This window comes from Osmerus mordax, chromosome 15, assembly GCF_038355195.1.
Source record: "Osmerus mordax isolate fOsmMor3 chromosome 15, fOsmMor3.pri, whole genome shotgun sequence".
Classification (NCBI taxonomy): domain Eukaryota; kingdom Metazoa; phylum Chordata; class Actinopteri; order Osmeriformes; family Osmeridae; genus Osmerus; species Osmerus mordax.
Genome location: NC_090064.1, coordinates 4,501,429 through 4,527,995, shown reverse-complemented (window position 1 = coordinate 4,527,995; position 26,567 = coordinate 4,501,429). Strand labels below are relative to the sequence as shown.

At 41.6% G+C, this 26,567-nt stretch overlaps 1 protein-coding gene across 1 annotated transcript in view; it reads right to left on the bottom strand.

Moving 5' to 3' along the window:
• Positions 1–26,567, bottom strand: part of LOC136957962 (cyclic nucleotide-gated channel beta-3) — an 89,324-nt gene that overhangs the window by 50,646 nt on the left and 12,111 nt on the right. Inside the window, exons 4-11 of the mRNA XM_067252177.1 lie at positions 14,034–14,194; positions 13,483–13,776; positions 13,051–13,259; positions 12,665–12,715; positions 12,392–12,478; positions 11,717–11,781; positions 11,163–11,285; positions 10,570–10,711 (exon numbers count right to left, since the gene is read on the bottom strand). Of these exons, the coding sequence (XP_067108278.1) occupies positions 10,570–10,711; positions 11,163–11,285; positions 11,717–11,781; positions 12,392–12,478; positions 12,665–12,715; positions 13,051–13,259; positions 13,483–13,776; positions 14,034–14,194 (1,132 nt within the window). The remainder of the gene's footprint in view (positions 1–10,569; positions 10,712–11,162; positions 11,286–11,716; positions 11,782–12,391; positions 12,479–12,664; positions 12,716–13,050; positions 13,260–13,482; positions 13,777–14,033; positions 14,195–26,567) is intronic.

Sequence of the window (26,567 nt, the reverse complement as noted above, 5' to 3'; positions counted from 1 at the left end):
GCCCTCTCCAGACAGAAGCAGAGTCGTTTGCAGAGAATTGGTGTTTTAGTCTCTCTGAGTACAGTCGTTTAGCCTCCCTCACCGCCTTGCTAAACCTGTTCTTCGACTCCTTGAAACTGTCTTTGTCCCCACTCCTAAACGCGGCCTCTTTCTCTGACCTCAACCTTCTGAGTTTAGCTATAAACCAGGGTTTGTCGTTGTTGTAGCTTACCCTGGTGCGTGTTGGTATACAGCAGTCCTCACAGAAGCTGATGTATGATGTCACAGCCTCTGTGAGCTCATCCAGACTATTGGTAGCAGTCGTGAACATGTCCCAGTCAGTGCAGTCCAAGCACGCCCGCAGATCCTCCATAGCTTCACCGGTCCACTGTTTTGATGTCCTCACAGCAGGCTTACAGCGCTTTAGCTTCTGGCTGTATGCAGGAATCAGGTGGACCATGGCGTGGTCAGAGTGACCCAGTGCTGCTCGGGGGACCGCATGGTATGCTTTGCTGATTGTAGAGTAGCAGTGATCCAAGGTGTTTCATTCTCTGGTAGGGCATTTGATGAATTGTCTATATTTTGGGAGTGAGATTGCCTTTGTTAAAGTCGCCTAGCACAATAACCAAGGAATCTGGATTTTCATGCTCCACACTCAGTATCTGGCTGGCGAGCACACGTTGAGCCTCGTTGACGCTAGCCTGCGGAGGCATGTAGACGCCAACCAGAATGAATGATGCAAACTCTCGTGGCGAGTAAAAAGATCTACAGTTAATAAAAAATGATTCCAGATCAGCAGAACAGTGCTGCAGAATCACTGTCACATCTTCACACCAGCCACTGTTAATGTAAAAACAAATACCACCGCCTTTCGTTTTGCCAGAGAGCACAGGGTCACGATCTGCTCTCAGCAGTTTGAAACCTGCTAGCTGTAGCGCAGAGTCTGGGATCAGTTCACTCAGCCATGTCTCCGTAAAGCACAAAACGGAAGATGAATGAAAGTCTCTGTTTTTCCACACCAGTAGCTGAAGTTCATCCAGTTTGTTGCTCAGTGAACGCACGTTGGAGAGAAATATCCCCGGTAACGTTGTGCGTGCCCCACGCCGACGGAGTCGCACCAGAGCACCGGCTCGTTTGCCTCTCCTACGGCGCTTCGCTGCTAGGACAAAGCCGAGGGCGGCTTTGACTATAATTCCCACTAATTCTGCCGCTGGAAGCAGAAAAGTGGGAAATAAATCCACAGGAGTTGTAGTCCTGATGTTTAGAGGTACTTCTCTAGTTAGAGAACCCTGGAAATCTTGGCAGAACACTGAATTAACAGACAAAACAAGACAAAAAAGAGCGCACCTAACGACCGAGGCAGCCATCATCGGCGCCATCTTACATACTTGTGATACAGGACTACTTCACCAAATGGGTGGAAGCCTTCCCCTTGGCACTGTGGCTGAAACTGTGGCTGAAGTCCTTGCCTCGGAGTGGGTGTGTCGTTACGGGGCCCCGCATGTCCTGCACAGTGACCAAGGCCGCAATTTTTAGTCTGAAGTGTTCCAGAAAATGTGCTCATTATTCGGCATTGAAAAGACACGCACCACACCATTCCGACCACAGTCTGACGGCCAGGTGGAACGATTCAATTCCACCCTAAAACAGATCCTAGCCACAACGGCTGAACGTTGCCACTGGGACTGGGATCTTATGATTCCTTATGCAGTCATGGCCTACAGAGCAACCAGGCACAGTGCTACCCATCTCACCCCTAACTATATGATGTTCGGCCGGGAAGTAAGTGAGCCGGTGGACCTCGTGGTTGGCCTACCTCCTGACTCTGATGCAGCCCCTACTGCCCCTGAATACGTCCAAAACCTCCGTCAACAGCTGGAGCTGGCACATCAGATTGCCAGAAACGTGCTTGGGGAGTCGGTGAAACGCGCAAAGAGACAGTACGACAATAATTGCTGCCGGACACAGTTCGAAGTTGGAGATGCCGTGTGGTATCTCTTAAATGGCACCCGGAAAGCCAAGAACAAAGTCAGGAAATTTCTTCCATCATATGAAGGACCATTTTTCATCCTGGGAAAACTGGATGACCTGGTGTATCGGATCCAAAAAGGCCCTAAGACCAAAACTAAGGTGGTCCATCATGATCAGTTGAAGCCCTATCGCAGCTGTGAACAACTGGATAAAACCTGGGCCATGGAGCTGGCCAGGGCCTGGGCACCAGTGGCGGTGCCAAACCCAGTCATTGACATGGACTCTGCAGACTTGGAGCTGTCTGGCCTGTTCTCCAGCACAGGCGGAGAACGACGGGCCAGCAATGCTCCAGAGCCAGCAGGAGGCGCTACTGCTATTGAAACCTTGCCCTCCCTCATCTCTCATGAATTGGATTCTTCTTCCACCAAGGACGCTCAGGACAGTGGGGGTGGCGCGACAGAACACCCTCACCAGGGTCGTCACAGGCAGGGTCACAGAAATAGGCCTCCAGTCAGGTTTGGTGAGTGGGTGGCTCACTGAGTCCGTTCAGGGACAGTTCCTGAGTCAAGGTATTGTGATGTACCATGTTATGTATGACACAAAGGCTGTCAGGTGGTGTTTTACAGTAGCCTATACTGTTATAGCTGTCAAAGCTGGTGTTTTTGTTGTTGTATATGTTCTTAAAAAAAAGAGAAAGAGGTTTGTTTTCCGGTAAACTGAGATATTTTATGGTGAATTGCTCTTACATACTCTGTTCGCATAAGTAGTGTTATGACTAGTAAGTGACTTGTGTAGTACATGAGTGCCTTGTCAAGGGTTGTAACGCGCCCCTCCCTATGTGTGCCCTGCACGAAGGACTGCCACTTTTCACTGTGAAACTATGCCACCGACTGTTGCGCCTTCTAATGGACTGTGGAAGACAGGTTGACCAGACCACCGGGAATGAACTCTGCAAATGGGGGCTATGTACCTGTGAAAAAAATAAATAAATAACAATTGTAAGGTTGAATTACATGTTGATGTATGTTGGTATGTTGTGCTGGAGTGGCATTACGTTAGGTGATTACCATCCAGAGTGGGGGTAGTGTTGTAAAATGGTGCGGCTCCTTTAAGAACAGCACGTACAGGGTGGGGGTGGCAGAGAGAGAGAGAGAGAGAGAGAGAGAGAGAGAGAGAGAGAGAGAGAGAGAGAGAGAGAGAGAGAGAGAGAGAGAGAGAGAGAGAGAGAGAGAGAGAGAGAGAGAGAGAGAGAGAGAGAGAGAGAGAGAGAGAGAGAGAGAGAGAGAGAGAGAGAGAGAGAGAGAGAGAGAGAGAGAGAGAGAGAGAGAGAGAGAGAGAGAGAGAGAGAGAGAGAGAGAGAGAGAGAGAGAGAGAGAGACGAAAGTGGTGATGCTAACGTATAAGTTTGGTATGCAACGACCGGAGCATACGTGTGTGCATGTAACTGGATTTCAGTATCAATAATAAATCGAAACCAAAGAACACAGTGGGCATTTATTTGCTAACCAGCAGCAGACAGAGAAGAAAGGGAAATTAACCCCGAAGTCTAGCTAATACTTCGGCCCTGGAACGTTTAACAACGTCTCCCCTGCAATCTCCAACTACGGTCAGAGACAGAGCTGGAAAGGTTAACACATTGGTAACCTCGCCAAAACAGAACTCCTCATCATCCCGGCCAAACAGTCCATCTCCCACGATCTCTCAATCACCCTGGGATCGGCGACGGTGACCCCTTCATCCTCTGCCAGGAACCTCGGGGTGACCATGGATGACGAGCTCTCCCTCACAGCCCACATTGCTGCGGTCTCCCGGTCGTGTAGATTCACCCTCTACAACATCCGGAAGATCAGGAGATACCTATCTGAGCATTCCACCCAGCTGCTAGTCCAAGCACTTGTCCTCTCAAAGTTGGACTACTGCAACTCGCTGCTCGCAGGTCTCCCAGCATGCGCAACCCGCACTCTCCAGAGGATTCAGAACCCGGCGGCCCGTCTGGTCTTCAATCTACCCAGACGCTCCCATGTTACCCCGCTCCTCATCTCCCTCCACTGGATTCCCATCACGGCCCGTATCAGATTCAAGACTCTGGTACTGACCTTCCGAGCGGTGAACGGGACTGCACCCGACTACATCAAGTCTTAGTTTCCTTAATTTTTTCTGCCTTGTTTTTGGGGTAAGAAACCGCATTCAGCTCCCCATCTTCGCTGCGCCCGCCAGTTCTCTCCACAAACGCTGAAGTTTTGTCATGCGCACAATACTGGTTTTAACTTTTTTATTTTTTTTTTATTGTCATTTTCAAATCTATGTAAATGCAAGTGTGATTAAAAAAGAATAGCAACAGAATAAAATAACATTTTAGACGCAGCTCACTGGTGATTTGTGCTATTTTTAGAACAGGCCTGCGGGCGACTCGTAGTCCTTGGGGGCGACCTGGTGACCCCCATTGCATTTGAAATTTTCAGTTTTAAAATGTATTTGCATTTCAAATTATTATTTTTTGTTTAGTCTGTTTAGATTTTTGGTAGAGGGGGTGGTTAGTGTGGTTGGTTTGTAGGCTGTTGCACGTGAGGAGCAATTTGCTTCTGCATCACATTTGTGTCAGGTTCGCTAGCTTGCTCTGTTCACCTCGCTGGTTTTAGCCATGCATAGGTTTTTGATGATACTGGTTGTGGTATTTCAAGTCCGGGGGCAGTCTCACCGGTGTGACTCTCGCACTGATCTAGATAATGAAATCATACTATACTAGTTTCTCTCAGAATGCACCAAATTGAAGCATTAAACTGCAAAACTGTTAATGTACCGTATTTCTTCGATTAAACGCCGCCCTCAAATAAACGCCTCACCAAAGATGAACATTGTGTAATAAACGCCACCCTTGATTAAACGCTGCACCCAAAAAAATCTGAAAAAGGTTATTTAATTGGTTAACTTAAAACACAGTATTTATTACACAAATAAATCACAAGTGTACAATATAGCGAGGTGGCTGACTTCGCAACTCGCGAATTTGCCTGTCATCAGCCCCAAGTTCACGTGCTACAAATCTGTTGCTGCTGGTGAGTGCTTTCTGCATAGCTTTCTGTTTAAAAACTAAAGTGTAAGAACGTTTCGGCATGCGGCTTCAATTTTACACAAGGCTTTGTGTTAGACCTCCTTGTCTAGGCCTATTCTTTGTTTGTCTATGGCCGCACTGCAGCTACAATTCACTAAATCTCTCTTACTAATTACACGCCACCCTCGAATAAACGCTGCACCAAAAATGAACATTGTGTAATAAACGTGACATGACATAAATCTAATGCCATAGGTATAGTCTACTCAAGTCAAGTTACTGTCAATATTCCAAGCATTCCAATGCTTACACAGCTCTTTCACCACCTCAAGAATAGGCTTCCTTTAGCTTTGTAAGATGTTTAGAATACTCATTTACTCATTTATTGTAACTCACTTGACTCATTTATACCTCTTGATATTTCAGAAATAAATGTATGTATGTGTATCCGCTTTACAAAACATAGGCTACTTCATTTTACCATTACAATTATTGTTGGTGCTTATGTCATAAGAATTGCACTTAACTGTCTACACACAAATGGTTATGTAGTGAACTTCATAGAATTCCATAAAATTGTTGTCATAATTATGCATTGGCTATATATTTAGCTATACATATACATCTTATTTAGGTTATAACCATCTGAATTACATATTTGAGCAAGGGAGTCCTTGCAACATCTGCTGATAGAAAAGCGAATTGCAGCCTTGAAGAAAATGAAAACATTTCAGAAGGCCCAGCCGGCAGCAATTGAACAGAAACAGGAAGAAAATAGCTTTAAACTATTTCAAAAATATAAAAAATACTGGGTGATAAAAAACATATCTAGGATAAGTCAAGAAAGCTGAATCCTGGAATTGAATCGGGTGCGAAAATATATATTTTTTTTTCTTCACTGCGGTGAAATGCTGCTCTGCGCTTCTAATGATTAACACAAAAATAATCACACCCTGTCTGAAGGCGTGAAAAGGTAGAATATTTTCTTTTCTAATTCCAGGTTAACCAACCTTCAGATACATGTTTCTTCTTCAACTATTTTCATATTTCCATGTATGACACATCATTTGAAAGCGTTCAATCTGCACTTTCGAAACCTGTAAAAATCAGTATCACCTGACCCTAAAACCAAGGTACATAACGAAACATGACTTCTGTGTGCCGATCATAGGCGTAATTTTATGGGGGGACAGGGGGACATGTCCCGCCCCAATATTTGATCATACTGTATGATTATTCAGGCAATATCGATGTGATTGCTAGTACGTCTTTCTTTCCAGCTCGGAAAATATCAAGTCCCTGCCGGTCCATTTCCCAAATCCATTTGAGAAATTCCATTCTACACTCAGGGGTGGTGCCAGATAATTTCTTATGCAGGTGCTGAGGGGGTACTATCATTGACAGGGGGAGCTGCGTAATTATATATATATATACTATTAATAAATGAGCAAAACTTGGCCACTCGTGATGCTAATTTGAATGGAACTGCAGTTGTGCTAGCTGCCGTCTCTGCATCCGCGGCAAACGCATCAGCAGACTGCTCCGTGTCAGACTCCGTACAATTAACATCCAATTCTCCGGATTTTGCTTTTGACTTTCTTGGGGGTGCTGAAGCACCTGCTAGCCCCTCCCTTTCGCCGCCCATGCTTTTTATTGATTTATTTCACCTTTATTTAGCCAGGTAAGCAAAACATCATAATTACAGTAATTACAATATAAAATTAAACACAGAGAATAAAAGTGCAGGTAGAGATACTGGGGTGCAAAAGAGCAAGATAAATAACTAAATAAATACAATATTGGGATGAGGTAGATAGATTACACTATACATTAACAAAACCTATTTCTCCTGAAATCCATGTAATGTTTTCCCTATACCTTTGTACTCTTGTGCACCATCAATGAGTGAGTTAGGAGTGCGAAATCAGACAGACATTTGATATTAGAATATTGTTATCCTTTAACAGTAATTTAATCAAAATGTTTAAAGCCACTATATGGAGACTAGGGAGAGATCACTGGCTGCTTTGTAGTCAATTCAGGCTAGTAGTCTGTGCTGATGCTTGAATCATTATACAGTGAGTATACATTGGTTTGAGGATCAGATGGAATAAAATGCCTTGTTGTGTTACAAACATTCACACTCTGACTTTTATTTAGATAAAAAAAATGTGTGTATGCGCCATCACAGAGTCCCACAGCTGTCCCCCCAATGTGTGATTGACTATTTTGCCCTTGGTGCCCATACACCTTAGCCTGGTGGAAAATCAAACTTTTCCCGAACCCCGTGGGGAGGAGGGCCACAACATCATGACCACCAACAAAACTCAGCAAGGATTGTTATTGCTCCGGCTTTAACTTATGGATATTCGGCAGCGTTGCCACAACCGCAGAATAGCTTTGCTCGCATCTTTCTCCACCCCCATTACTGAACTCAGTGTGCGAATTATACAATGACAATCGGGGGGGTCAACTCAGTGCCCCCCACCCCCCGGGACGAAGTTCAACCCTGCCGCCGCCCCAACAAAGCAAACGGCACGACAATGGCACACGAACGCACTACTAAAACTACAAACACTATTGTTTGTAGTCATTTCTTTCTGAAATAAAAAAGTTGATCTTTACAAAATTAAAACATATCTGAGGAACATATCTGACTGTTCATCACAAAATAAGGTTGTTGGAAATCTCTCCAGATTCTGACAAGCAATGACAGACAAATGAAGCTATCTTGCTTGATATAGAGCTAGTGATAGCTATCTTCTAAGTTGGTGGTTAACCATGTTTCTATCATTAACATTCTTGTGAATATTATACAGCTAATTGCCATTACAAATACATTCTTGACAGATTGTTGGGGTATTAGATAGAAAACTTGCCTTTCTTGCACTTTTAGGTGATTCAACAAGCTTCTGTATTGCACATTGCCTGGTCACTCGCACGCGGTGTTTCTTGAGTTTTATTGGGCACTGGTCACTCGCGCTGTGTTTATTGAGTGAATTTTGACTATGACAGTCAGTGTAATAGTGTGTGATATTCCCTGCCATAAAGTCAACATTTCTGTGTATCGCCAACCCGTTATTGAATGAATATGGTAACTATATTGTGATATTTACAATTACAGGTAAGAACAATATATAAATGTATCAACCCCCGACTTGTGGTTTTTACCTCTTTTGGGGGGGGGTCCGAGCCTTAAAGGTGACATGACATGAAAACTTCACTTTAGGAGGTTATTTAACCCTTGTGTTATCTTCGGGTCATTCTGACCCATCAGTCATTGTGACCCACCTTCGTATTGCGACAAATTTACCTCATACAAAAACAAAGTGAAGCATTTTCTTTTAACTGTCGGGCTGTCTCAGACCCCCCACATTGGAATGGTTAAAAGAAAATTATATTTATTTGTTTTTGTATTGGGTAAAATTGGGTAAACACAACGATGGTTCGTTATGAACCTTTGGGTCATGTGACCCGAAGGCACCACGAGGGTTAACATTAATATGAGTTCCCCTAGCCTGCCTTTGGTCCCCCAGTGGCTAGAATTTTCGATCGGTGTAAACCAAGCCCAGGGTGTTCTTCTCCGCCTTTCAGAAAATGAAAGCTCAATTGCTCTGTTTGAAAATCTCCTCTTTGTGACGTCACAAGGAGGAAGGTTACTTCCCCTCTCTCTGCTTTACCCGCCCAGAGAATCTGGCCCGCCCATAAGAAACTGAGCTACGACCGTGCAAGTGTTTTTATCCTCGAGAGACATCATGGCTTACAAACGAACGAAGCATTACATTTGCCCAGTTTGGATGTACAAAGGAAAACAAAAATATTTTTACAGTTCCTTCATCCGAGCCTCTGAAGACCCAGTGTCTTAATTTTATTTTCTCTGGAAATGGGCCTACACAACTTCTGTTGTAGGCGCATTTGTTTTGTATGTCTGCACCAAACACTTCAGCAACGACTGTTTCCTCAACTTGAGCTAATACAAAACTGGCCTTGCTGAAATTAAATTCTGGATCAGTACTAACTCTCCTTCGTCCAGCTACTAACCTCGGACAAGTAAGTTAACTTATGGTTAATATGGTTACCTAGCTTGCTACCCTTAGAATGTGGCTGTAACATTAGCTATGCAGCTAACAGCTGAGTTACTGTCACTAATGTAAAGGTAGATAGCATCAAGTATGTGTGTAAATACACATGTTGTAAGTGAGTGTTGTACACTTCTTTGTTATTTGGATAACCGTTCTGCTGTTGGTGTTATGGCGCGCGCGATATCCGCCTTTCCCCTCATTGAAATGACTAAGTGTGTACCTCTGCAAACCAGGGTTCTCAGATGAGAATGGGCAAATTTGAGGCATCTTACAGCAACGGGGCTACAGCCATTGCATACATCCATTGTAAACATTAGCGCATGGTGCCACCCCTCCGCTCCTCATTAGCATTTAAAGCTACAGACACCAAAACAGCGCGTTCTGAGGAAAGCTCCTTGTGGGACTGCTAGTAGTGGCTGTAATTCTGCACCAAGGCTGAATTTCGGGAAAGAGACTTCTGATACAGTATTAGGGGACCACTAAGGCCTATATAAAAGCATCCAAAAACAGCCTGTCATGTCACCTTTAATCGGGGGGGTCAGACCCCCCCAAACCCCCCCGTATTTCGCACACTGACTGAACTACAACTCAAACTAGTGCACGACATCAACGTCATCGTTCTCAGCCACTCCCTCTGTTCGCTGATTGGTCGGTTGAAAATCAACCTGAAAAATCTGACTTACGTTCCGAATGGCCAGACCTAGTACAGAAGCTAAATCCAAATTGAGCGGAAGTACGTAGGAGGGCAGAGCCAGGCTACATACACCCCTAATACCTGGTAATAGTTGTATGAATGACACATGATTAAAAAAAAACTAAATACAGACACTGTATTAGTTTAAAATGAAAATCTCCCGTTAATATTGTAAGAAATGTGTAGGAAAGGCAAATCTTTTCAATTTCCACTTCATTTAGTTTTGGGTTTAATTTCTACCTCTATAAAGTAAAGTATCTATGGCAAACAACTAGATGATACTAAAAACTACTAGTAACTATCTAGAGACTTCCAATCTATCCTACAGGAATGCTACATTTATTCATTTTACCTGTCCAATCAAACTGGAGAAGACAAAGACACCCGTAAAAAAGTTTGACATCTGAAAGGTAATCTCAAAGACGGTGTGTGGTTCAGGCAGACCCCCGATGTTAATCAGACTGCGAACAGCAAAGTAGTAGCAACGCAGGTACCTTGGAGGGAAGGGGAAGGGCCTGAAGGTTAGGAGGACTGCAAGACTTTGAGGTTTAGTGGTGGATATTACCTGAAACGTCTGTCTGCTGTGCATTAGAGGATGTTGAAGTGTTACTTGGTCTCATGATGGTTTAATTCCCCTTTGACTTGTATGAGCAACTACTTTGCTCATCCAAATGTACTAATTAGCTTTTCTGTGCAGATACTACTAACACTGTAAAAGTGAAGAAGAGTTACAGAAGTATAAAACAAATATAAAAAGAAAAACAAGTGCAGTACAGTAAAAAAAAGGCTACCTGTCCAAGAAAGGTGGACAAAAAGAAGGCCCCGAAAAAGTAGTTGGCCATCTGAAACATCTGGCCGAACATGGTGTCGGGGAAAGGCAACTCAGCGATCATCAGCAGGGATTTCTCTGCATAGAAGAAACTGCTGAGGTAGCTACAACAGCATTAAAAAATATAAATTACAGTGCTTCACATTTAGTGTGTATTGAAATATTTATGACGCCAATCGATTAATAGATAAAGGGATCATAAATTGTAAAATCAGAGTCATTTTAATCTCTGCATCCCTTTCAGGATAACATTTCTTTGAAAGTTTTCATAATTGTTTTGCATGACAAAATAGTTCAAAGGATTTCCGCAATATCATTGCTATAGTTAGTGTTACTTGCCTATGACAGTTAGAACAAATATGTTTTGAATTTACAAGCTTTTTAACAGTACAGATATAACTTACTGTACTGTTTACTTTACTGACTGAATATTATTGTAGGATGTGTGCTCATGTATACCTAGTGTCATTAATAGATCATTTAAAAAAGTCTGAGTAGCGCTCACCTCTCAAGTTACTATTTGACCTGTTGAGTGCATGGTTTTGATGTACATACGCGCTGCCTTTGCCAGTGTAGACCCATTTGGTTTTGCCAATGCCCTGGTAGTCGGATGCAACATAGTAGAAACAGGCGTTGAGGTGGAGCATGAACAACAGGTAACCAATGGTGCGGATCACTCTGTCAACAATAAAGTTTTCTATTACCTACTGTTATGTGTGACATCATTACCAGCAGACCAAACATGATACACCTGTTCTTCATTTGGTCCTAGATTATGAAAAACACAATGTTACTCTATCTTATTTGCAAAAAGGCCAAGTGTATGGGCTACGTAGAATAAATGTTATATTTTTTTTATTCTACAGGCTGTGTACTCCTTATTTTTACTAACTCAGGTGGGAGTCAGGTGGCTGAGCGGTTAGGGAATCGGGCTAGTAATCTGAAGGTTGCCAGTTTCGATTCCCGGCCGTGCCACATGACGTTGTGTCCTTGGGCAAGGCACTTCACCCTACTTGCCTCGGGGGGAATGTCCCTGTACTTATTGTAAGTCGCTCTGGATAAGAGCATCTGCTAAATGACTAAATGTAATGTAAATGTACTAACTGTACCTCCAGATGTAGGCCTTTGTCAAGATGCTCTCTAGTCGATCACTGAACTCAAAGAAGGTATCCACCTGCAAAGAAAAGTTCAAATTTACATTTACATTACAGTTATTCATTTAGCAGACGCTTTTATCCAAAGCGACTTCCAAGAGAGAGCTTTACAAAAGTGCATAGGTCACTGATCATAACAACGAGATAGAGATTGGCTACCCCCAAAACATTGCGGGGAGCCAAAACATGAAGCATACATTGTGAAAAGCAAATAAATGCCAATGGGAAGAACCATAAGAGCATGTAGTTAAACATGTTACAATTAAACAACATGAACCTCAAAAAGTGCAAGAGTGTACCTGTAGAAAAAGCAAGCAACCATAAAATAATTCACAGCGAGTACAAGAAGTTAAATCAGTTACAACTAACCAACAAGAGCAACAAGTCCCTCAATAGGAGTCATTGTGTTCATGGAGGAAACTAACTTCAGGTCCAGCAAATCATTCCTAAGTACTGTTGTACTCCCGGAACAAGTGCGTCTTAAGCCTTTTCTTGAAGGTGGAGAGACAGTCAGTGCCTCAAATATACAACAGCATGTGAACCCTACTAATCCCCACTCTCTAAATTGTATGTACTGCGGAGGCAGCTAGTTAAAAGTTCACAACATCAAATGTGTCTATTGACTCTTACTTTCAGAAGACGATTGGCTCTAAAGATGGACTTGTACCCAAACTGTAGGCAGAGTAAGTCCAGTGGAAGGAGGGACAACAAGTCAAACTGTTGAAGGGGAGATTAAGTTGGAGTTATCTTCGAACATCCACCTGTACACATTATATCTGAGGTCAACCAAATGTTTTGAATTTGTAGGCCACCAATATGAAAAATAATATTGCAGTCTCTCTCACTCTTTCTCTATATATAGATAAATAAAACAGTTTCCTCTGGGAGTCTTTTCATTTATACCGTGAATCTTTCAGAGTCCCTGTAGTTCTTCTTTGTTGGAATTCTGTCTTTCTGAAAGAGAAAAGAACCAGAGCCTGTTTTTTTTTTATCTGGGTGCAATACATTTACAACAATAACTACACTAAGTTGATAATGCCTCAATGCTTTCCTATTTATAACAAGTACAGATACACAGGTACATTGTAATTCTTTGGTCCTGCTCCTATTGACAATACCTGGCGACCTATCTAACCCTATTCTAAATAATCTACAGTGCTGTATATTAGCTACTATCCCTATTGATAACATGTATAATGAAGTAAAACATTCAAACTAATAAACCATTTTAATGTACAGTCTCCATTGAGATAACACAAGGCGTAATCTGTGCTAACCCAAAGACTTACTATAACATCCCCTCCTTTTACAAACTGTTTACGGGGCTGGAAGAGAATTAGATCAATAAGGTAGATGAAGTCAGCCAAGAGGTCAAGGCCTATCCAGAGTGGGATAGCCTCTGGTGTATGGTAAGGGAAGCAAAGGCGAGCAGTTATGAACCAGGTGTTATAGTTGAAGGCCAGGGTCACAACACTGAGCCACGCAATGTACCTACGATCTAGAGAGAGAAAAAATGAGGACAAGTTCAAGAGATTGGAGAGGGAAGGAGATAGATGGAAAAGAAGGATTGTGTGAGAGGGGAAACAATTTCCTTTCTAATTCATCACAATAAAAAAGATAAACCATTTAACAAATGAAACCATAAAATAAAACTATTAAGAGCGCATCCACATGTTACAAAGTGGGTCAGTGAAGACAAAGAGAACTCCATTGAAGCCTACCAGTAAATGGATCTATGGTGTTCCCTAAGACTGAGTCCATCCTGTCCTCGATTGGTTTCAGCAGAATATCAAAAAATGAACAGGTGAAAGAAGAAAGGAAGGATGGTTTGGGCTCCTCCTCTTTTTTTTCATCTTTCTTCTCCTCTTTTTTTTTCTCTTCTGCCTCTTTTTTTTTTTTCTCTGCCTCCTCCTTCTTTTTCTTATCTTCTTCTTCTTTCTTTATTCTAGCCTCCTCAGCTTTTCTTTCCCTCTCAGCAATTAATTTGATGTAATCGTTTTTACGATAAACAGGTGCTGAAAATGAAAAATGAATTGAGGTAAGATGCAAATAGGCCATTATCTTTATCTATACTTTACAAATTGAAATATATTATCATGCAAAGCTGCATCAAATTATGTTTCTTAAAACTGTGAAATAGTTTTGTTTGCTATTGTTTATCCAGAAACATGACAATCATCCACAATTGTAACTTTAATGCATTTATTAAGTCAATAAACACACCTTAAATACTGTAAAACACACTGTATAGACTCTTGGTTTGTAGACTTACTGACAGGAGGGCTGTGCTCAGGGGAGGAAGCATACTGGTCAATAACTTTCTCCTTAAAAAGATCGGTTCTTTCTCTCATCCGTTTTACGATGTCTCTCAGCTGCTCATCGGAATACTTGTTTATCACGATAGGTTGTGGAGGTAACTGAGGGCCTTCCTGTCTGTAAGTGGGTGACATGGAAATAGTTATATCCTTGTTTACAGGTTCTCACATACTATTATTGTACTTCTATTAACATTTTGAACAATGCTTTATTTGTTTAATTTAACCTTTTAAGGCAGAATTATTGTTTTCGACAATGGCCTGAATACAGATAAATATACAACAAGTACACATATGGCATCAATATAGGAAATGTTTAAATTGAAGTAGAATAAAACAGGGCAGCATGGTCATCTCTCAAAAGCCAAAATTCTCTGACAGACAAAAAACACCCACAGTACAATAATTTGACCAACAAACAGCAGGTTTATACAACTACTGTTTGGCACCATGGCTACAACAGCACCTGCTAAAATACATAAATATTTCACAGCTTCTAACTTTTAGAGTATAGTTTTATGTTTTATTTTTTTATGTTTTCTACACAATGTAATGACTAAAAAAGTGACTCAAGCCTGAGATTGTCCTGTCGGTCAATCCATGTCACTGCAGCACAATGTTTAAAAGCAGCTTTCAATAAATTAGACTCAAGGGACTCAAGGGACCTCCAGGATAAGGTAAGCTTGTGAGCACGTTTTGTAGTTTGAACTTCTCCACATAAGACATGACAGATATAGAGGGAGATTTTTTAATGGGCATCTCCTGCAATTAAACTAATGGTGCTGTGATCGATCAAATCTAAATATATTTAGGGTTCCTCCGGCAGGAGGAAACCTATTGTTTTTGTTAGTATTCTTATTGGGTGTGCTTTGCCTTCGGCAAGGGCACAACCTTTGTTCTCTCACATATATATTATTGGGTGTGCTTTGCCTTCGGCAAGGGCACAACCTTTGTTCTCTCATATATATATTATTATTTTTTTTTTATTATTTTTTTTGCCCCCCTAAAACTCAGTCAATATTTGGCCTACATAGACAACATAGGTGTCAAAAGTTTCGTCTTGGTAGCGATTGAGTTGCTTCTATTGGAATTTACGTTCCGTTGCATGGTTTGGGCTTAAGTTAAGTTTTTGTGGCGAAAAGTGAAGCTAACGGTGGCTAATTTGCTAGCCACAGTCACTGACGTTACTAACGTCACTACGTCACTAACGTCACAAAAACACACGTGACTACCTTTGGCAGAACATTCGTTTCGCATCTGTTAACTTGGGGGATAGCTAGGCTAACTATAGCTTTACTGCAAGGCAGCTGCAGAAACGCCACAAGCAAAGAGGCCAGGGTGATAACTATGTACTCATTTTACTTTGTGATATGTAACGTAAAGTATAAGCTGATATTATTAAGGAAGTACATCTACTTTCGGAAACAGTAGTCTACTATTTCACTGAAGTATTAGCATCATGACATTAGCCTGTGTTGCCCGGGCAACACATACTACAGTGGTCTATGATGTATCTGTTTTCAATCGTTAAAAATAAACATTCCTCACATATACATTTTCGTTGTAGGATTTATTCTGACATTAGTAAACGATTTGTTGGTGAAATTACCATTACCTGTGGTTTCAAACCAGTGTAGCTCACTGCAACGCTGTAGCTTACGCGAGACACACTACAAAAACATCTACACTACACAGCTGTTTAGGAAGTCAAACGGCGACAGAACATGTTCGGCACTCCCCTTAAGTCAAAAGTCTATCTAACTACTAACCTGAACTTCATTGCCACAGCCTAAACGTTGTCAATCTGTTCATGAAAATAATTAATTTCAGCCTAAACCGTACAACGGAACGTTAAATCCAATTCAACCAACGCAATCGCTACCAAGACGAACACAGCAGTAGTCTACTAGTACTGTACCGTAGTAGTACAATTTACCGGGACAGCTTCTCCACACAGGGCTATATCGCATTTTGCGTTGTTACTGACAATGATCGCTACCAGCGAGCTTTTTATGAATGAGCGATTTTCCACTAAATAAATGTCAAGCTTATTTACGTTTTGGGGGGCATATTTTCAGTTAGCAGATGGTACCGTTTGAATCGTGATTCCATCTTCTACTGCCGGTAACGTCGTAGAATAATCTTCAAAGGTGGTTCTTTATTAATGAATGAATGCAATGAGTAGGCTAAATACCTGAAAATATTACGAGAAGGGAAAAACTTAAAATGACGTTTAAGTCATAGAGATTAGGTCAATTTGTACACCGGCCTGCCAAATTTATTCGTTTTGATTCAACGATGAGGCAGCCTTTTGCAGGGGAAATGAGAAGACATCTATTTCATTCTACACTTCACTCGTATTTTCAGTTGTAAATGAGCAGCAAAAATCTATGTAATCTTTATAAATAATAAGTATGCATTTTTATATAAAATATACCGAAATATCAGTTGTAAAAATGTCATTCAAAAACGGACCCCTGTGCAACCGACGCAAGCAAGCACAGCACACCCTACAATTTCCCCAGAAATTGTACCCTCTGTAGTTATTATTAGGGTTCCTCCAGTAGGAGGAAACCTATTGTTTTTGTTAGTATTCTTATTATTATATTTCTCCGCTAAATGGCCCAATAGCTCAAAAAGTCCTTGGTCCGATTTTTTCAAATTTGGCCCAATGATACAACAGGTCACTCACTACTCCCAGACCGCTAATGGCCCATGTACGCCCATAGGTGGCGCTATAAGCCACGCCCAAAGTCTATGTGATTTCCCCAGTGCCCCATTATTCCAAAATGCCGGAAAATTGGTATACATGCCTATTTCTCATGGGGAACAAAAAATCCTCAAGAACCCATAAGGTCCACCATGAAATGGAATAAGAAATGCAATACAAAATGTCTGAAAGGGGTGTATTTATGTAAATGTCCACATTGCCACAATATCTTTGTGTTAATAAATCAAATATAATTTTGACTGATGGTTTTTCAAACCTTTGTGCCTTCAAGATGACATCATTCTGAAGTACCATACGCAATTTCACCTTGATATGTCCATATATGATTGAATTCAATTGAATTGCTCCACAGCTCGCTTGCTCCAAATTCTCAGACTCATCCTGCCCCTTGACACTAGGGTGACCACCTGTCGCGCTTTGCGTTGTCCCCGCACAGCGTTTTCACCCCTTGTCCCCCACGTCCATATTGAAAATGCTGTGCGATACAGCGCAAAGCGGGACAGGTGGTCACCCTACTTGACACACGCGCTAGCTTGGCGAGACGCACACACATCATTTCTGGAAATTGTGTGCTGACCAAGCCCCCACCCTCTGTTTTTAGCTCCTGTTTAATTTCGCTTCCAATCGCAGCTCGCAGTTACGAATATAAATTATTTTTCGGCGGCCATTGTTGTTTTCAACTGGAATCGCCTGATAGTGTTGGAGGCAGCCACGTTCGGTAAGTCCTATTTTTACACATTTTAAGCTAGAATCAATGATTGGTTTCGTGAAAGTACACTACTCTTGAATTATGGTGAAGGTTTTAGCACTTTTAGACCTTTAGATCGTGAGTCTGAAGTGACGGAAAACCGAACTCGAAAAGTAGCTACTGTAGCTCTAGCTTTTATTTTTTTTTTATTTTTTTTTTAGTGTTTTTAATTAGTGAGTCATTTTGCATCTCGGCGAATTGTCATCAAAGAGGTCGAGGAGGGCAGCCTTTAGGAGAAAAAGCAATTCCCCACAGACCTGTCGGCTCAGAATTTTGATTAGGGGCGTGAACGTCATTGTAATAAGCCTATGCGCCAGGGAGACCGCATAGGCTTAGGCGGCAGCCATGTTTTGGTCGCGTCATGTTCATAAGTTCACCATTTTACAGTTATGTCTACACGAAAAAGGTCGAGGAGGGCAGCCTTTAGGAGATGTGGTAATTGTGCTTTTAGCCAGATGCTCCGATTATTTTTGTGATTTGTGGACTTGCAATTGGAGTGATACTGCGTCCCGGTGGTACATTGTTTTGACGTTAGCCTCAGAGTCAGGCTCGGCTCGCCCACTGGCAGTGTGTAAACAATTTTGTATTTCACTCAATTCTACTCAAAAAACGTCAGGGAGGACTGCTTTTTGTAGACAAGGGCCTGCTAAAGATAGCCAGTATAACTGATTTTTCAATGCGAGCCTGTTTCATTCGTCAAATGCCATGAGAAAGCGACCTACCAGGCTAGTTTTGCCAATTTCAGTAAGTCAGGCTATTTACTCTGACAGTCAGAATCACTGTTTACAGGCAAAGGTCGAGCTGGGCCCCGTTCGTCGTAAGGGTTGAAGCTAAGTTAATCAATTGTCCCTTTAGCCCGTTAACATTAGCGAGATGAGTGAGAACAGCAAATATCGGTTCGTCAACGGCTGATCCGCATCCAAATCATGTGGTTAATTTCAATCAGGCTAAACTTATCAGGGAAATTGCACGTGCACGTCCTACTTCAAAAGGCAGGAAAGGTCGATCACCAAAACCGTGATTTTCTAACAGTATGATGGCGGAAAAGACGAAAGAGAGAGCGGTGATAGGCTATTCTCGCCATCCGAGCAAACTATTATAATGAGTCTCTAGACAATAAGCATATTATCATGGATAAGTCAAACACCGCCACCGCTGCCAGAGCAAGACAAGCAGCTGCCGATAAGCTAAATGCGAAGGTTTTGGGGAAATGTATAGGCTCATCTTAAGTGCCTCATTACCCCAATCAATCAGATCACATTTCTTTAATTGTGCCTGCTGGTATAGGCTTAATGGAAATTAATAATCGAATGAGATCTTGCTAGCGAAAAAAATTATCTCAACTCTTTCAGAATAAGTAGGCTAGATAAAAACAAGGCCAAAGAGTATCTAATTGATACGAATTCATAGACAATTATGAGGATATATGTAAGCTACTGCGCTTATATCATCATGTACTATATATGTGTATATGCATGTAGGCATATGTGTAAATCCCTCTTTGATGTCATTGACTGGGACATGGCCAGGGAATATGATGAATTGATTCATCAGCTGGTTAAGTGCCAAGTACACTTTTCTTACAGCAACGCATGCTGCGGCTTTGCCAATGTTTTCTGCATCGCCTATACTGTATAAAAATGTAGCCTATAGCCTACCTGACGCAAAAAACCTCAAGGCTATGCAGTCTGAAGCACAGTTAAAGTTTCAAGTAGCCTAGCTTTACTGTCAATTTCTTCACATGTCAAGACATAAAAAGGAATCGATATGACGTTTCCCACTCTCCCACAGTGAAACATATAAAAAGCACAGGCACAACAGATAAGACAAGACATTTCGTAAAACATAGCGTTACATATTCACATACAGCAGCATAAGCTCATAATAAAGCATAAAGCTTGCTGCGGCGTGTGATATTTGCAATGTACGGCCCGAGAAGGTCTTTCAAATAAATGAGTCCATGTCGGCTGAATCGATATCGCTCAAACAAGAACTCATCCGTGTGAAATAAAGGATCTTGGCAATCGCGAAGAACTCTATTGGTATGGAAAGCTAATCGAACTAAAATATAGCTCCTTGGTCAACTGGGTCTCTCAAAAAGGGAGCTGCCATGTTATTTTCCGGGGGTGTGGCAAGCTTATTCAGCTACACTTACGTTAGCCTGCTCTGGAGAAGGTTAGTGCTAATTGATATGTTACTATGGTGATTTATCGAAAGTTGCTTCCACGATCCAAAAAGAGGGGCGTTTTTTATCTTAGCCTGAAAATTAGCTCGCTAAACCGCTTAGCGAGCTACGACGAATACCCCGCTGGTCTTTGGTCCGATGTGTATATTGACCAGTTTAGAGCTAAATACTCTTGCTAGAGCCTGGAATCGAACCAGTGTTTTGAGTGACTTTGCATGGGTCTCCAACACATTTGGATTCAAGCTGGCCTGCCCTGCCTGCCTGCCTGCCCCTGCCTTGATATCTCACAAGATCACTGAATTACAGCTGTTTAAACTTCAGCCAAATCGAGGGAGTCAGGTGGCTGAGCGGTGAGGGAATCGGGCTAGTAATCCGAAGGTTGCCAGTTCGATTCCCGGTCAAGCCAACTAACGTTGTGTCCTTGGGCAAGGCACTTCACCCTACTTGCCTCGGGGGAATGTCCCTGTTCTTACTGTAAGTCGCTCTGGATAAGAGTGTCTGCTAAATGACTAAATGTAAATGTAAATCTTATAATGCTTGCCACAGGACAAATAGCTTACTTTTCTTTTTACAGTAACTGACCACAATGGTTCTCAACACTGAGAATAGCTCAGTAGGCTAAGACAGTTAAGGAAGTAAGTAAAGTAAGACTTTATTTATATAGCACATTTCATACAAGAATTGTAGCTCAAGGTGCTTTACATAAAATCAATAAAATCAATAATACAAGTGATAAAAGTAATAATTAAAATAGCAAATTATAAAAACAATAATATAACTAACAAAAGTAGTAAAACCCTTCTGAGATAAAATTACTTAAATGCTTCGGTAAAAAGGTAGGTTTTAAGCTGTCTTTGAAAAATGTCTAGCGTATTTGCTTCCCTAATATTTATGGGTAATTTGTTCCATAGTTTTGGGCCGTAATTGACAAAGGCCGAATCACCAATCTTCTTATGACTGCTTCTGGTGACCTCTAATAGACCTGCATTTGATGATCGCAGTGTTCTAGCTGGTGTGTAGTTTATAAAGGAGTTAGCAATGTAGCTAGGTCTTTGTCCGTGTAGAGCTTTGTATGTGAAGAAAAGGACCTCAAAGTCAATTCTGAAGGTAACGGGGAGCCAGTGTAAAGTGGCTAGGACAGGACTAATGTGTTCTCTCCTTTTAGTTTTGGTTAATAATCTAGCTGCAGAATTTTGAATGATCTGTAGTCTTTCAGTGGTTTTCTTGGGAAGACCAGTGAAAAGTGCGTTACAGTAGTCCAGCCGGCTGGATATAAAAGCATGAATTAACTTCTCTGCATCATTTTGGTTTATGAATGGTCGTACCTTTGCTATATTCCTCAGGTGAAAGAAAGCTGTTTTGGTCACTTTATTAATGTGAGAGTTGAAATTCAAAGTCCAGGATTATACCGAGACTCGTCACCTATGGTTTAAGATAGGGGGTTAAGCCTCCTAGATTCTTAGTAAGCATCTCTCTTTTGGATTTGGGGCCACATAAGTAGGACTTCGGTTTTGTCTTCATTTAATTTAAGAAAGTTATCATTCATCCATTTGTTTATTGCCAACAGGCAGTTGGTAATGGAATTGATGGCCGTTGCATCGTTGGGTTCAGTGGATATAGTTGTGTGTCATCCGCATAGCTATGGAAATCTATGTTATGTTCTCTGATTATGTCGCAGAGTGGTAACATATAAAGAGAAAAAGGTAATGGACCTAAGCAGCTTCCTTGAGCAACCCCGTAGCAGTTCTCATGTTTCTTGGACCTATGGTCTCCTAAACTAACATAAAACTTCCTTCCTGTGATATAGGATTTCATCCAGTTCAATACACTATCCGTGAACCCAATAAGCTTATCCAGTCTATTGATTAGGATGTCGTGATCAATGGTATCAAATGCTGCACTGAGATCTAACAGGATAAGGATAGAGACTTTATTTGCATCAGAGTTTAGTCTGAGGTCGCTAATTATTTTGGTGAGAGCAGTTTCAGTACTGTGATATTTCCTGAAACCTGACTGCGAGACTTCCAGGATGTTATTTTCTTCAAGAAAAGAATTTAATTGGAATAAAACTATCTTTTCCAGTACTTTACTAATAAATGGAAGGTTTGATATTGGTCTGTAATTTGCAAGTAGACTGTTATCCAATTTGGGTTTCTTTAATAGGGGCTTTACAACAGCTGTTTTGAAGGCATCTGGGAAGATGCCAGTTCTAAGGGATGTGTTTATAATCTCTAGCACTGGACCTGAGACACTATCAAACACTCGCTTACAGAATGTTGTGGGTTTAGGATCAATATCTGAGGTTGTGGAGTTAGATTCGCTGACAATTTTGGAAAGTTCACTAAGTGTGATACAGGTAAATGTGCTCATGGTTATGTTGCAGAATCTACTGATGTCAGTTTTGACCCCACTATTAATAATACTAGCTCTGATCAAAGTTATTTTGTTCTTGAAGAACAAAGCAAGCTCTTCACATTTAACTGCTGAGGATGGAGGTGGAGCAATGGTGGAGAAAAGAACTCTGGAATTTCTGGCATTTTCTGTAATAATGTTGGAGAAATATTCTCTCCTTGCTAGACGGATGGTTTTGTTATAGGTGGTTAGTGTATCTTTGTAGATATTGTAGTGGATAGTGATCTTTGTTTTCCTCCATTTTCTCTCTGCTGCACAGCATTTTCTTTTAGTTTCACTAACATTTTTATTTCTCAGCTATGGGGAGGTTCTGCTTGTGCACTTCTTTTTGGTTTTCAGTGGTGCAACAGAGTCTAACACAGATAATAGTGCATCATTGAGGTTCTCTACCATTTAATTCAGAGAGCAATCATGGTTAGTCGGCTCATATAGAGCAAATTGTTCAGAAAATCATCATAGCTGTATCGTCTAAATATCTTCTATGGACTAAGAATTCTTTTTTGTTTTTTGTTAGGATAATTTCCACATTAAAAAGTATATAATGATGGTCTGAGAGGGATAGATCAGTTATTGCAATATTATTGATATTTAGTCCAGATGTTATCACTAGATCTAGTGTGTTGGGTCTGTTATGTGTTGAGTTAGATTGAAACTGTCAAGGAGATTTAAGAGCTCAATAGTTCTTGGGTCTGCTTTTTTATTTACTTGGATATTTAAGTCTCCGTTTAAAACTACTTTGTCATATCTAGTGACACATAGTGATATGTGTCACTAGATATAGTAATAGTTCAGAGAATTCTTGCATGAATATTGGCGAGTGCTTGGGTGGCCGATATATAATAACAAAAAGTATTGATTCGGTTTTGAGCTCTATAGCAAGATATTCATATGATGTGAATTCACCTAGCTCAGTGATTTTGAACAACAGTTTAGAGGAGAAAATAGCTGCGACTCCTCCACCTTTTTTTGATGTCCTTGAAACTTGGTGAAAGCTGTAATCAGGCGGACACACTTCTATCAAAGTTGCTGTTGCCGTGTCATTGTTTAGCCAGGTTTCTGTTAGACAGATGCAGTCTAAGTTGTTTTCTTTGACCAGATCATTAACTAGAAATGTTTTGTTATTTAGTGATCTAACATTTAGAAGGGCCAGTTTCATCTGTGGGGTATTAACAGATAAAACAGGGGTAGATAAATCTGTTGGAAGAATATGGATAGTTCTGTGACTTGTAACACTAGTTTCAGGTTTGTAACCATGCATTTTACCATGCCATTTTCTGTTTGTGATGATGACCGGTATGTCCAATGAAATAGCATGGTGGCTGTCCTAGCGTAGCTTTTCTTTGGGAAAGTCTCTGTCACTGAGATGTTCCATCACAAGGGAATTCATCCGGGGGGTGCAGATCTGTGCAGGGCCCATGTCCTTGCAGGACGCTGTTTGAATGTTCTGTTCTGTTCCATGGGAGGTTGTTTGGGATGCGTCAGTCAGCTTAGACACAACAGGGATAGGGAGAGAAGCTTGATTTGTGGTCAGGAGCACGTGATTGATGTTTGCTGTTAGTAGTCGAGATCCTCTACGGTTTGGGTGGAGTCCGTCAGCTTGAAAACGGTCTGCACAGTTCCAGAACACATTGAAGTTATCGATAAATCTCAGTTTGTGTGTCAGACAGACAGATGCCAACCATGTGTTGAAAGATAGTAGTCGACTGAAGGCTTCTTTTCCTCTGCGAAAGCATGCAATCGGTCCACTGATGAATACATCTTGATATCTGTTAAGTGTGTTCAGTAGCTGGGTGAAATGTTTTATAAGTATCTCAGTGCCAGTTTTCTTGTGTAGGATATCAAACGAGCCAGTGTGGATGATAATCTTAGGGTTGTTTGGTTTATTGTTGAGGATTGTTTGTACCTCTGAGGACAGTTCCTCGACAGATGTGTTGCTAAGACAAATATTTTCTGTCTTTGCCAGTTTAACATGTGCTGTCATGGCATCTCCAATCAAGATAGTGGCCATATGTGGTGTTGTGTTTGCATTTCTAACGTTTGCCTTATCAGTAGCTGCGGGGCCAGTTCTTATCTTACTTGGGTTAGCAATGATAGGACCTTGTGCTAGACCAAGGTTAGACACTGCGTCAGTGCTAGCAGTAGATTCTATAGTGCTAGCAGTGTTAGCTCCTCTAAGTGTTGATGGGCTGTGGGTAGTCTTAGCATACCTTGGATCTTGATAATCCTGTGATATTGTTGTCTGATTAGGCTTGATAGGGGGTCGAACAGCGCCCCGAGTGGTCCGAGAGGGGCTTGGAGTGAAATGGGGGACTCCCGGTCGCAGCAGACGATGATGTGTTGGATTCGTATGTGTGTAGTAGCTACCATCATGGTGTGTCGGCGATCTGGGCCCTTCATGTTTGTTAGCTGCGTGGCTAGCACTCCTGTGCCTCTTCGCCTTGGATTCCACACACAAGGGAGAGAAAGTTCCCAGTGGTTCGAAACTGTTTCTGAGTGTGACAGGAGGAGAGGTGATGCGGGAAGAGTTTCTGCCTCGCTTTTTTGTTGTTGTTTATCCTTGGTGACACTCCCATCTCTGATGAAGGTAGAAACGGCGCTAGGCCTCTTTGGTTTAGCGCCGAGAGCAGGCCATGACTCATCCGATCCAACGGCCGGTGGAGAGAAAGCTGGTTCCAAGGGTGGCTCATTGGCAGGTAGCTTAGCCTCCGGGCTAGGTAGCATGGAATCTATGAAGTCTTCGGTCTCTCTGATATCTAAGAGGGTTCTGACTCTTAGCTCCAGTTGGACTATGTAAAGGACGTTCGTTACCAACATTGTGTAATTATAAAGTCTACAACTTTACAAATGTTCACCATAGTCTACAATTAATGGAGTAAAATCTTAATAACATGTTTTTTTATTCAAATATATCAACTAATATGGTGTATTTCATCATCCTGCAGGCGATTTCGCAAGCGTCTCGCGAAACAATTCGACCAGCTGCCGAAACGATCGCTGCAGATCGCAGGCGATGGCAGGCAATCGCGGCACTTCGCAGCCAGTGTGGTCGGTCCCATTTGATAACATGGGCGCCGAAAGAAAAAAGGAGGCGCTTCCAGGCGCGTCGCAGCAGATCGCAGCCAATCGCAGGCAGTGTGTCCCAGGCGTTAGTCTGTGTTCGGAAATGTAAATTCAGACTTTTTGAAGCGCAGACATTAATGATTTAGCTACATGTTTACTTCATCTCCAAAAAATATATTAATTTAAATAAGCAAGTTAAGAAATCATTTCACTTTAACTGTTTTCAAAAGCCATTGGTTAATTAACATAAAATAAGGACTTAGAAACTAAGCAGAGCGTCTACACAAGTTACAATCAATTATGGCGTATCCGTTCTTTGACAACCCTGTGGTGGATGAAGGTGCTCAGATTATACAAAGAGCGTTTATCCCACCAGCCCCAAGGGTCTTCAGAGACAGAAGTAATGCTTCCCTGACCAGTATCTGTGGAAGAAGTATAGGTTCAGCAGGCCCAGCATAGTTTATCTAGATACATTTAATTGTCATTCTTAAAAAAATAAATACATATACAATACAATATATATATATGAAATAAAACTTTAGCAACTCTTAAGGATGGCAATGAACACATAAGAGCAGCCTACCATCCTTTGTAGAAAGTAATAGAAAGGAGAGTAGACTATAATAGTAGAAAGGAGGGTAGTAGACTGAAGTCTATGTAGGTAGGCCTAGACTATGTAGTCTGCTGGAATCACACACAAGGAAGCAAACCGACTGTAGCCAAGCCTTGACACTGTTCAGTCTGTCTATGTCTTATCATGTGGGACATTCTTGAACGGGCAACTATGTCAGGAAATTTGAAGGGTATACCTTGCTCCAAAGCAGTACCTGAATATTACCATCAGTTTTTCAGGTAATCTTGAAACACAAAGAATCAAGGAGACTTTGTATTCAATTGTATAAAGTATTTTCATTGTTTAAAGTAGCCTATATGTTGACAAGCCTCTATATTACCTCTCCTCTGGCTTCCCCAATATTATAGGTGCAATATACTGTACCCATGGGTGTATCCAGGCCTATTGGAAGACTCAGGGGGTGACTGCATGGTGCCCCCATGGTTGAAAGTGTTTCTAAAATGCCCTCCAGAGTGGCAAAAATTAGACCAAGTGCCCTACTGTCTGCCATTCACATTGTGAAATATGCTTGAGTGCACAGGATGCCCCATGCAATAAATGACAGTGTGCCCTCTATAAATGTAAAAACATGTCTTCATGAGTTCCTTTATAGTATAGAAAATGTGATGCAGTACCCTATAAGGTGCCCTTACAATGGCCTAAATTGGACTGTTCCCATGCCCTTACTTCCAATGGAAAAAGGTGCTGTTATGAAGTGCCCTTTATGCTGCCCCTACATGAC